Source organism: Rhinoderma darwinii, chromosome 5 (genome assembly GCF_050947455.1).
Source record: "Rhinoderma darwinii isolate aRhiDar2 chromosome 5, aRhiDar2.hap1, whole genome shotgun sequence".
Classification (NCBI taxonomy): domain Eukaryota; kingdom Metazoa; phylum Chordata; class Amphibia; order Anura; family Rhinodermatidae; genus Rhinoderma; species Rhinoderma darwinii.
Genome location: NC_134691.1, coordinates 263,875,445 through 263,888,349, shown reverse-complemented (window position 1 = coordinate 263,888,349; position 12,905 = coordinate 263,875,445). Strand labels below are relative to the sequence as shown.

The 12,905-nt window shown below is 39.4% G+C and overlaps 1 protein-coding gene across 12 annotated transcripts in view; it reads right to left on the bottom strand.

The window, feature by feature from the left end:
• The window catches only part of TRAK1 (trafficking kinesin protein 1), a 118,416-nt gene that overhangs the window by 56,615 nt on the left and 48,896 nt on the right, over nt 1–12,905 (bottom strand). For all 12 annotated transcript variants that reach the window (XM_075827093.1, XM_075827094.1, XM_075827098.1 and 9 more), the window contains one exon: nt 2,286–2,362. In XM_075827093.1, the coding sequence (XP_075683208.1) occupies nt 2,286–2,336 (51 nt within the window). In that variant the 5' untranslated portion in view covers nt 2,337–2,362. The remainder of the gene's footprint in view (nt 1–2,285; nt 2,363–12,905) is intronic.

Sequence of the window (12,905 nt, the reverse complement as noted above, 5' to 3'; positions counted from 1 at the left end):
AAATCAATGGGAGGCATTTTCGGGCGGTTTTTGAGGAGTTTTTTGGTGTGGTTTCTGCCCCAAAAAACTCGTCAAAAAACTCTGTGTGAACAGGGCCTAATAGCTCCATTACAAAGAGCTACTTTGAAGGAGGAAAGTCATGAGCTGGTTGGGAATATGGGACAGGGTAGTTCATGTTAGAATGTGAAGAAAAACCCGAAAGCCTCTGAATAAGCCTAGGGACACAAGGACATTGGTTACATAATGGGATGCATTTTTGGTCCATTGCAAAAGCACGGCATCATACCAGTCTACACACTGCCCAACTGAAACCGTGTGCAATATATCAGACAGGGCAAATCTAATGACCGGACAGGCAACATGTAGCCTCAGATGACAAATGACATCAAGTAGCCAAGGACTAATCTTGTTTAGTGGTCATCGAATTTGGAACAACCCATAATTTTTGGCCAAAAGTCATGCACTGTGATGTTCGTTTTTTTAAAAGGAAACGGTCACAGGGAAAGGCTCTTTTACATTCATCACATCTATAAGACCAGGCTCATGTGGAAGTTATCTATAGTAATTTTTCTACAATGGAGGTAATAAAACAGACTAGTGAAAAGCATTAGGGCATAACTTGTCAAATATGACCATACATGGACCCGTATACGGTAGCAAAACCAGAATGAGACGTTAGAATACACATTTCCCTAAGGAGTCAGATGATGGATGCGCTCTTCAACTCCTGATTGGCATTGGATGCGAGACGTTTAGTGGGCACAATTGCACTAACTAGCTAAGCTTGGTTAGGTGGTTGCACAGATACTCATATCTAAAGGTCCTGTTAGACGGGAAGATTTTTTTTAATGAACAAATCCACAAAATATGATTTAGCAGGTCGTTTCTGTTCGAAAGACGGTCTATTACACGTGAAAGTTTTGCTTATAGGTGGTGTGCAAATGACTGATTTGCGAACGATTGAAAGATAGAATTAGACGAGGGGATGTGGCAGTGACGAACGATAATCTTTCACTCAGGTGGATGTGGCAGATCCACGTAAAAACCCAACAATTTATTATTCATCGTTCGGTTATTGAAGACTATTACATATGGCGATTATTTCCTACATTCAAACCATTACACAAAAATTAGTTGAATTATCGCTCTGTCTAATAGGGCCTTAAATGAAACCTGTCCCGGTGGTTGGTCCATATAAAGAGATTTACATAAATTTTAGGCAAAGGCGTGTAGACCAGCCACATATTAAGTAGTCGTGGTGTTATGTTATACAACACAGCAGTAAAGCAATATTATGTGTCTTAAAATATTTCGACGGACAAACCTCAAATTCTCAAATTTAAAAAAAAGATTAAAAAAACATTTATAACAAAGTGTTGCATTACTGGCCCAAGAACCCATAACCTCTATTAACCTTCGGATATAGAAATATTTAATAAACATCTCGACAAAATGTACTTTTAAAAAGAAAAACGTAACAACCTGCACAACAGTGTACTACATGACAATTTATAAGATGCAATTTGACTTGCAGATAAAGTACATGGAAACCAATGCAAATCCCTGGCGGGCTCTACAGTCAATATGTGACTTGTGTTTATATTACATCCAAACAGCAAGACATTGTATCTGACTCGCCAATAATTAATATACCTGATCATGTTAAACAAGCCATGTGAATTACCAGACGGGCTCGCTACAAATACAATACGAGGAGAATTTTTTGGTAACAAAGACATTGCTAAACTGTCCTAAATGTAGAGAGGTAATGTAATAAAATTAAAAATATATACCTTGGGCACAGTTATACAGGCTACCAAGCCGGTCATCCCAACCAGTTCCCTACTGCTGGGAAAGCAGTGGGTGGGGGTGGGCAATAAGACCTCTCTGTTACATAACAGATCACTGCAGTGTTACAGAGGAGATATGACACATGATAATGGGACAATGATGTCATCTCAATTGATAGAGCTACAGAACTAAACAAAGAGCAGGATGACTAAACGCTGCGGCCAGTGCTAGACTGCAAATTTTCCTGTGTAGTCTCAAGAACAGGCCTGCTGCAGTCACACCCATTGAAGTCGGCCGATTCCACCGGTTTTGGGTGAACATCGGCCAAAAGGAGGACTGAACATGCTGGCTTTTAGCTGGGAATTATTCTCCTCTCTCTGATAGTACCAAAATTCTGTGTATACATTATGAAATATCGTCATAGTTGCGCTGGGACAAATTCGTGAATCCATTAAATATTTTAGGCCATTATGTGCACCTTCTCAAGCACTTACCTCTTCTAGAAGACGTGTAACAGCATCTATATCATTGTATGTTTTAGTCATCTGGCCCACTCGTTCAGCACATAAAACTGAAAAGAGAAAAAAGTAAAAAAATAAAAATAATAGTACTATGCTCTGTAAAACAAATCAAAGAGACTATTGTCTATATAGACATTAACACATTACATGGTTTCCATGCTTTCAATATTACGAACAGCAAAACCTCAAAGAATTTCATTGGTTCAGAAAAGCACTTTTGCAACTACAATACAAATCATGGCGGACCCCGTCAGCGGTTAAAGTGCTGCACACAGGCTTTTTGCAAACACTAATCTTAGAGAGCAATTCCAGGCTAAAACAATATACATATTACACAATCTGCAGTATTTTGTCACCTTTACCGATCTGCAGATAGTTAACTCTACCCATACCCGCCAGTGCGAAACAAACAAAATACCACTGAGCTACGACACTGACAACAATAGTCATTTCCAACACACACAAGTGAGTGGGGATGGAGGTTCTACTCAGAAGATGCTTGATATTGTACATGAGATAGTCACACTCCCATTATCTCAATGGAAGAAATGTGTGACTTATTGGTGACATTACAGAGACGTAACATCCACAACTCCCAGGATGGAACCCAATTTTGAGGTGGGAGGGGACGCCTTTGCCACCATTTTGGAGTACGGTGATAAAATAATATGTAAACCCTATGAGTAACGCTTTCCTGCAATTTTCCTATGCGTTGGTTGCTTATTAGCTGTGCTCCATCAGGGCGCAGCTAGGATTGATGACCTCCGCTTAACCGCAATGTCGAACAATCACATTAATTCCAAACATAGCTTTAACTGTGCCCTGAAAATACATCTTTTTAGACAGGCCTATAACATTCCCTAATCGGACACCTTTCCTTTACCCGCCTATTACATAAGTCCTCAATTAGCAGTATTGTCCCCCATACGCCTTGCACTTTATATCTGTTATACACAGATACTCGCTGGTGACATGCACATTAAGCTTTATGTGTACTACCCCATATGTATAAAAGATGGCTGGACCATTGTACTAAACAAGCACTTTTTACATTTTGTGTCACTCTTATTTTCTCATGGACTGTAAGCTCTTCAGAGCAGGGTCTTCACTCCTCGTTTGAATTAATTTGTTTGCTCACTATGTATTGTCCGATACTGTCTGCACATGTTCCCTCTTGACCCCTTGAAAAAGCGGACGGCGAAACACACGCCGGGGTGTCTTGGTGTGGTCTGTGGTTGACTCATTTAGGGGCAGACATGCAGAATATGGGTTGGTATTTGACATAGATCTGATCCTGACTTTATATGTTTTTTATATCTTGGATCAGTCTCTCTGACACTGTCATTTGTATTTTTTGGCCAGTGTGTACATATTTAGTATACCGTTAACTGTTGAGGTATTCTTGTACAGTATTGTCAATACCTTGACAATACACTGTTTGATTCCATGGATGTATAATATGATACATTTGTTGGTCCTAGATACCACTACCACATTTTTATTACGTGTTGTTTTATGTTGTATGTGTTGGTCTATGTATGTTTTTAAATATTTTCCAAATAAAGATATTTTTTTGATATTGGTTAGCGCTTTACTTGTACTATGGTTATTTACACTTCTAGTATTGTTGTCTATATATGTCTTCATAGGTATTCTCTATCTTCACTGCTTTTGTTTGAATTCATTTGTTTGGTCACTATGTAATGTCCGATATTGTCTGCACATGTTCCCTCTGAATTGTGAAGTGCTGTGGAATAGGTTGGCTCTATAAAAACAATATTAGTTACTCTATGTTATACTGTTTTTCAAATGGATGCATTTTTTATGAAAATTTCATAAATATCACAAATATTATTCTAAAAATGATCTCTCTCTCTCTCTCCAGCTATATAACTGCTGCTACTATGTAGAAAGACCATATAGTTCAGCCAGCATCAGCTCTGTATTCTATTCTCAATAGAGCAGTATCACACCCACACAATGTGAAGAGCTTAAATCGGAATACAATTGACATTCTGCGGCAGTATTTTCAGCTTCTTTACATAACATCCAGCGATTGGTGATCACAAACATGAGAAGTGGAGGTTCCATAGATACCTTTCCCTACACAAGATAATAAAAATGGCACTTGAAAACAGTGCCGGTGAATTTAGGGATTTATACTTTTTTTCATTTATTTATCAAGCATAATATAAAAAAAAAAAGCAGAAAACTCGAAAGTAAAATAAACAGAACAAAAAATGGAAGCTTGTGGGATGATTGAGGACTATGGATCTCATTGATCACTTTAGTCAGCCGTATCACAGCTCTCTGCAGGAGCCTTATATTAAGAGGCAAAATTGGGATCAGATCCCAATATGTGTTTTGTTTTTTTTTTAGGAGAGCCTTTTCCGAACTTTTACCTTTGGAAAGGCTCATCTGTTAACATATAAATGGTCCATTCTTTCAGCTTTAAACATGGGTCTGGCATGGTGCCGTGACAACTTCACTTCTGAAAAAAGACAGAAGCTGTCATAGTCCCAACTCTGTGACTAGTATCACTAGAATATGCTAGTCTTAAATTCTACAGCTTTATAATGAAAGAAAAACGTCACCCAAAATGTTGAGTAGTATATTTTATATATATATATATATATATATATATATATATATATATATATAGTGGAAGAGAAAAGCAGCTATGCAAACCTGACCATAATCTAAAACGGCCCTATAGACATGTGAAGAAATGATCGCAGCACTCCAATAGTTTGATGTAAAAAATGTGGTTTACTGTTCCATGTTTTAAAGGATAAGCTATGTTTCAGTCCAGAGCTTGAAAAAGGTCCTGTGAGAGGACTGAAATTTAGCTTATCCTTTGAAACATAGAACAATAAACCACATTTTTGTTTGACATCAACCTATTAGAGTGCTGCGATCATTTCTTCACACATTATATATATATATATATATATATATATATATATATATATATATATATATCTATGTCACTTTTACTACTAATGCTAATGACTAAATCACGGAGGATCAAATTTTCTCGATAATCATGAAACAGTATAAGAAGGTTTAGACTTTAGACAGCCCTACATATCTGTGAATATGATTGGTAGATAACAAAACATTACATTGGATTTATGGTTGTGGGGAATGCTGTTGTATCTTCATCTAATATATAAAGGCTTGATGAAAATAGTTCTTTCGAGCTCATTTGTCTATTTTATCTGTGGATTTTTTGTTGTCATAACAGTAACTAACCTGCAGACATTACACATAGATATTGATAGACTTTTTAAAGGTTTACGATGATTAATAGCTAGAAAGCAACATGAGATGAGATAAGATAGAAGCCTATAAATAACAGGAGGGAACTGCCCAAGACACCATTCTAATAAATAAAACTTGTGCTTCACTCCCATAGGGTATGTTCACATGGCGTGCAGCAAGCCCTATCAATCTCACTTTTGGCATGGCATAAGAAATAACTCAAGTAAAGTAGGAGAGAAACATTGCGCAGTCCTGAAAGTTGGAGGAGCACACTGAGAAAATAGAGCAGTACAAGTACTAAAGTCCCAAAATGTATATGTTGCTACAGCAACATTGGGGGTATGATGGACTCCCAGGACCCTGGGAAGTGGAGCCAAAGGAGCTCGAAGAGACATACACAACATAGAAAATTACAAAAGAAGAGTAAAATTATAAAGCACAAATAACAAAAAAAAATTAAAAACTGAAGCATTACTCAAACTGATAAAGTCACAACACAAGAAGTATGACAGAGTAAGAACTCTCCATAAAACATAACCTTTATACATTATTCAGATTATAATACTCTAGGTAATTAATATGAATACAAATACCCCTGACACAACCAGGGTTGAATCAAATAAGCAATACACAATAATAGGGATGCACGATGCATCGAAACAGTATCGATACCGTTAATTCCTGTATTTCGATACTAAGCTGTGTGGCCGCACAGCTTAGCATTGTGACACATGAATGTATGAGAGCAGGGCTGCGGGTGTGTAATACAGCCATTGCCCCGCTCCTGAGTCCTGTCATGTGTGCACGCGGTCAGCATGATGTGATGCGGCCAGGGCTGCACTAATGATCGCCGGTACTGAAGACAGAACATGCCGGGCGCACTACACAACACCCCCATGTTCTGCCTTCAGTGCCGGCGCCACCGCTCATTAGTGCAGCGCCAGCCGCATCACCTTATGCTGACCGTGCACACACACTTATTGTCAGGAGTGGGGCAATGGCTGTATTACACAGCCGCAGTCCCGCTGTAACGGCAGAGATCAGAGAAACCTCTCATCTCCGCCGCTATTCCCTTGAATGCTGCCATCAATGCTGACCGCAGCATTCAAGGGGTAAATAAGAAGGGGGATACCCTTTGGATTGCCTCACAGGGAATCCCTGTGACGGATTGAGGGCCATACCATATATGGACAGACAGCTTAGGGTCCATTGAAGGACCCCAGGGCTGTCTGACCATATTTTCTGCTAGGGCATACTGAAGTATGTCCTAACAACTATATAGAACAATCTAGATATGCCAGTACATTAAAGTTTACAAATAAAAAGTAGAAAAATAAAATAAAATTATGTTAAATTTAAAAAACACACTTTTTTTTTACAATAAACATTAAAATAAGTCTCAATACATAATACACACGTATTTGGTATCATCGCGACCGTAATAAATTTATAGCGTCATTTATGTTTATACTGTTATAAAATAAAAACTGCTTTCTTACACTTATTAATGTGAGGCACGAGGTATTATTAATTTTGAACCTCCATGTGCCTCACATTAATAGTAATTAACCCCATCATGTACCTCACACATTAACCCAATGTTGTCCATTATGACTGAGGAACATGGTGGGGTTAATTACGATTAATGTGAGGCACATGGAGTTTTAAAATTAATAATACCACGTGCCTCACATCAGAAAATGGAAGAACTTTTCTTTATTCTTATTATTGTTGGCAAAAGTATCGTTTTAGTATCGAGTATCGCAATACTACACGAAGTATCAGTATCGAAGTTCAAATTCTGGTATCGTGACAACCCTACACAATAATGACCTGGAGTATCCAGAAAATAATATCTAGATGGCATCGTACCATACACCACCTATGGACAAACACCAGGGATACAAAATTTCCGTCACACACAATTAGTGTAATTTCTAAGCACCAAATATTGCATAAACTGACCATCACACTAACACTTCATAACTGTCCTACCACCTGTTGGTTCATCAGGGGACAATATTGGACAATTCGTGTGTAATTGGAGACCTATAAAGGTATATATACTTGTATCGGCATGTTTGTGCCAGATTACAACTCACGACTCCTGGGAGTAAAGACGACAATTGGTTAAGGAATAAACAGGTGGATGAAGATAGTCCATTTCACTACATACCACGCCTCCCCAGGGAGTCATCACAGACCATGCGGAATGCCAAGCACCTATCAACAGCTTCTACAAACCAGCATGTTTTGTAAAATGAACCATCTTCATCCACCGGTTCCTTCCTCAACCAGTTATCTTTACTCCCAGGAGTCGCGAGTTGTAATCTGGCACAAATGTGCCGATACAAGCAAATGTTTATCATATATGTATATATACACCTTTATAGGTCTCCAATTATACACAAATTGTCCAATATTGTCCCTACATGAACCAACTAGGTTGGGGAAACGCATTAGGACGGTTACGAAGTGTTAGTGTTGTAGTCATTTTATGCAATATTTGGTGATTAGAAACTACACTAATTGTGTGTGATAAAAAAAAAAATTGTATCCCTGGAGTTTGTCCATAGGTGGCGTATGGTACCACGCCATCTAGATAACATTTTCTGGATACTCCAGGTGATTATTGTGTATTGCTTATTTGATTCAACCCTGGTTGTGTCAGGGGTATTTGTATTCAAAAGACTTAAGTAGTATTTTAATCTGAATGATGAATAAAGGCTATGTTTTATGAAGAGTTCCCACTGTGACACTACTTGTTTGAGGAACCCACATATTGATTTCAGTGATAATATGGCTAGCTTCTGTGCGTCTGGGGTACAATATAGATAGCCATGAAGGTGGAACATGGAAGTTTCTTAACTCCAGTTAACTTGGCGTCAAGGAGTTAGCACCAAGGTGAACCAGTCCCTCCCTTGCCATACTGAAGAAAGCACAAATGGTGCCAAGCTGATAAAAGGCAAACCACTTTCCCTGACCACATGGAGGGTAACTGATAATCCAGGAGACTCTCTTGGATGGCAAGGGCCCACGGCAGAGGGGGTGTACAACTGCAGGGTATAATACACCCGTTTCAACAATATAGTTATTATGGCCAAAGAGTACAGCAAGTCACAAGATAGAGATGAGAACAGGGTGCAACCACAAGTGGGGGGCTATATTGTTGTTAAGACACAAAGGCCCAAAGTACTTTCAGAGCAAGTCATGACCTGTAGTTTTATAGGTGTAGAGAAAGCCCATCGGAATTAGTAGTGCTCAGGAATTGTATCTTATTCCTGTAACATTTACTGGTGAAGCCCGTAATTGAGATACTGGGTGTTTTTCTTCTTTTTTGCGTGCTTATTTTTTTCTTTTTTTAGATAGAACTTAGCAGTCAGAAACAGAGCTCAATTTATGTTTTTCTACTTCCAGGCCAGTACGAGGGCCTCCCTCTTTTTATTGCAGATGAGGCTCAGCCAGCCCTCGATGTGTTACTTAGAATTATTTATTCCTGGAAAAACGGATTGACAACCAATATGTCTGCCATTACAGGTCCCATAGTGGTGGTCATCCAGCTTACAGATGGCACTGAACTGGAAATCTGCCTAGTTTCGCATCATAATGGGAATACAATGAAATTACAAAATAGAATTTTAATAACATGACAAGGGGACAACTGAAGGATTATTATTAAAGAGGCATTCTAGAAACAGACTTTTATCCCCCCCTCCCACCCAATGTGACCACAGTTAGGAGGAGTTTGTATAGAGCAGTGGCAAGAAGGTGTATAGAGCCATCAGTGGTGGTCCACTTGGTAGGTAAAGAGTGTTGCTCACTGGAATAACTTTTTAAGAGGTGCTTCAGATCTACATCTAACTGTTACACCTGAATTCCCGTGATAAAATCCATCCTTGTGGTTATGAAATAGGAATGCGTACTGGTCAATAATCTTATTCCAAAGTAATCTGCTTCAAAGGAATAGTACCATTTTAAAACTGATTTTCAGGCAGATGCACAAGGATTAATTTTGTAAATCCAATAGAATGGAAGCAGCTGACATCTGCTTTGTTAATCCAGTCGCTCTATTCAGCTATAGACTGAAATGCTATTATGTCTATGTCCCTACAATAGTGGGTTCAAAAATGAAGTCCGAGAGGTGCAGCATTGCGGTTCCTCCGGTGTTTAGACCATAGTTACTATGTGTATTTCACAACGATCTCATGCTACAGCAAACAAGCGGAGAACCTCATAATACCTCACACCATCCTACTGTTTGTACACACCACAACCAAATGAGAAATAAACCACAAAGTGGATAATAGACATAACTTTACACAAAACAAAGATTGTACAATGTCACTCATTGTAGAGTCAAAGATCACTCCATGAGGCTTTATTAAGATAACGTCTGGTCGTAGTTTATGATCAAGGATTTTTCATGTAAATCATTATTTTATGTTACAACAGCTACATTAATTATTATACAAGTGTAATACAGTTCAGTACGGTCAACTAGTTTCTTATCTGTCAAACTTAAAGGGTTAATCCCATCACCAAAAGTGATGGCATATAGCTAGGATATGCCATGCCTTTCTGATTGGTGGCAGTCCATGTGCCGGGACCCTCATAATCCTGAAATTTATTTAAGGGGCCACAGCGCCACTTTAGCGATGCATTCCCTTCAAAGGCGAGGCCCCCGGCCGTCGTTTGTGATGGAAACTGCTGCACGACCCCTTTCACATGAATAAAGTTGTGCAGGTAAAGACTAAAGGTGTTGTCTGAAGTGGACAATCCCTTCAACTCCCCTGCAGCGCCACCACACATGGGAATGACGCATTACACGCTACTCACTGAAATCAATAGGCTCACCAGGTCACGCACGAACGTGCAGGATCCTCTATAGTAATAGATGTGATTTGTAGCTGCTCTCTGCTCCAGCTACTTGATGGTGGTAATGAATGACGGACAATCCGGTTTGTTTACATCGCAAACTTGTTCTTTTGTCCTCTCACTAGCCTACAAGTTTAATGCCACCTAGCACTGGCATCTCAGCCAGCTGACAAGTGATACTGTGATGGCAGAGGATTGAGCAGGAGTCGTCACCAATGACCTGCCTGTACATGGAGTGCACCGGAACAGATGTACGGGAGTACGGTGGAAGTTGCGATTTCAAGTGTGAGATGCATCACATGACCTGCTAGGAGAAACAACGATACTGAGAAATACAGAACTACAAGTATATTGAAAAGTGTGATGTTAAACACGTTGTTATTTAGAAATTAGTGGATTGGTCCCGGAAAACCGTTAACTGCAGTCAAGAATTAATTTTCAGATTGTGTGTGGAATTTGGCTTTATTGCAACCTTTATAAAGATGCTGCGCACCCTACGGTATTTACAAGTGTATAATGACCGCAATATATATCTATATCCATCCATCCGTATATTGCGCATTCCTAGACCAGCACTTAGATTAAGAAGCATACTTTCTTCCAGACTTTTTTTTTTGTTTTCTTTTTGGTTTCCATAGAAACAATTTCTTTAAACCTGGGGCTTCGCCAAATGAGATTCCAAGGAGTAATAATCATTGTTACCATAGAAACAAATCATGGCTAGGAAAGGAGCATGTGCCGAGGTAGTCACCGAGCCAAACCTGCCTTTACTGATAAAAGTTTCACTGGTAAGACGTGCTGTATGTGACCGCTCCCTGGAAACAAGCCAAACAAATTATCTACCAGCATTTATAGCATTGTAGATACAGTACCACAACAGGTTGCTCAATAGTAGTAGAAATAATTATCAAGACGTTTTAAAACCTTAAATAATAGCACAAATTCTAACACAAATTTATAGTTTAAAAGATTGTTTTTGAAGCCGATCATGGGGATTCCTGTTTTGACTGCTCATCAATACCGGAAGTTCTATGTACGGGATATGTTCTCTGGACATTTTCTTGTCGTCAGAAATCACATTTATTGATAGTCAACAACTCAGTAATTACTAATCCCTGAAATCAGTACTTGTGTAATGAAGCTTCACTTATTTCATCCATACTTTATTCTTATTTTACATTTCAATAGTCTAGGAGCAGGAGAGCAGCCATGCGATACAGAACTTTGATCATAAATCAGCTTAGATAAGCGTTTAGAAGAAGATAGGAGCCGCTGGAGATCGAGCAGTCAGGGAGCCTGTCTGTCAGTATGAGCTCTGAACGCCATTCCTACAGCATGGTTGCATCATAGAGGTGTTTTTTTTTAGTGTGGACCCTCTCCTTGCAAGATATGCATTACCCACGGAGACCGTTTTTTGTTTTTTTTTTAACTCTAAGGGTATGTTCACACGAGGGCGTCCATTACGGCTGAAATTACGGGGATGTTTCAGCCTGAAAACATCCCCGTAATTTCAGCCGTACCGGCATGTGCAGGCGCTTGAACGCCGCGTCAATTACGGCCGTAATTAGCGCTGCTATTCATTGGAGTCAATGAATAACGGCTCCAATTACGGCCAAAGAAGTGACAGGTCACTTCTTTGACGCGGGCGTCTATTTACGCGCCGTCATTTGACAGCGGCGCGTAAATATACGCCTTGTGTGAAGAGACAAACGTCTGCCCATTGCTTTCAATGGGCAGATGTTTGTCAGCGCTATTGAGGCGCTATTTTCGGACGTAATTCGGGGCAAAAACGCCCGAATTACGTCCGTAAATAGGCCGTGTGAACATACCCTAACTCTTCCTCTTGGTTTGACATAAAGGACTGTATTAAAGGGGTATTCCCAGCTCAGACATTTATTGTATATCTGTAGGCTATGCCATAAATGTCTGATACATGCGGAACCCAGCTCGGGGACCCACACCTAGCTCGAGATCAGGGGTTTCCCGACCGCGTCCCGCCTGGTGAGATGGCCACCGATATTCAAGAAGGGATTTGGTGCGGAGGTGGTCGGTGTTTTGGAAACAGCAGAGTTTGCCGAGCTACGCTGTTTCTGTAACTTCCCAAATTCCCATAGAAGTTACTCGACTGGCTATTCATTTAAACAACTTTTTTAGTTCGTTTTTAGTCAGTTTTTTACAACTATGTAGAATTATTTAGCATATATGTCTTTGAAATGGGTAAATATTCAACGAGCTATGCAGTTTTATGCTTATTATATATACGGCTATCAGAGTCTAAGGGGTTTTCCCATAAACAACACTTATCTATCCACATGTCTGATCAGATGTTGGTATGCCCTGCCCGTCCTGTGCTACAACAGTGCAAGGTTTATCTGAATGTTTTATGGAGTTTCATAAATATTTATCATGTTTAAAAGGCATTTTACATCGGTTTACTAAATATGTAACAGGGGT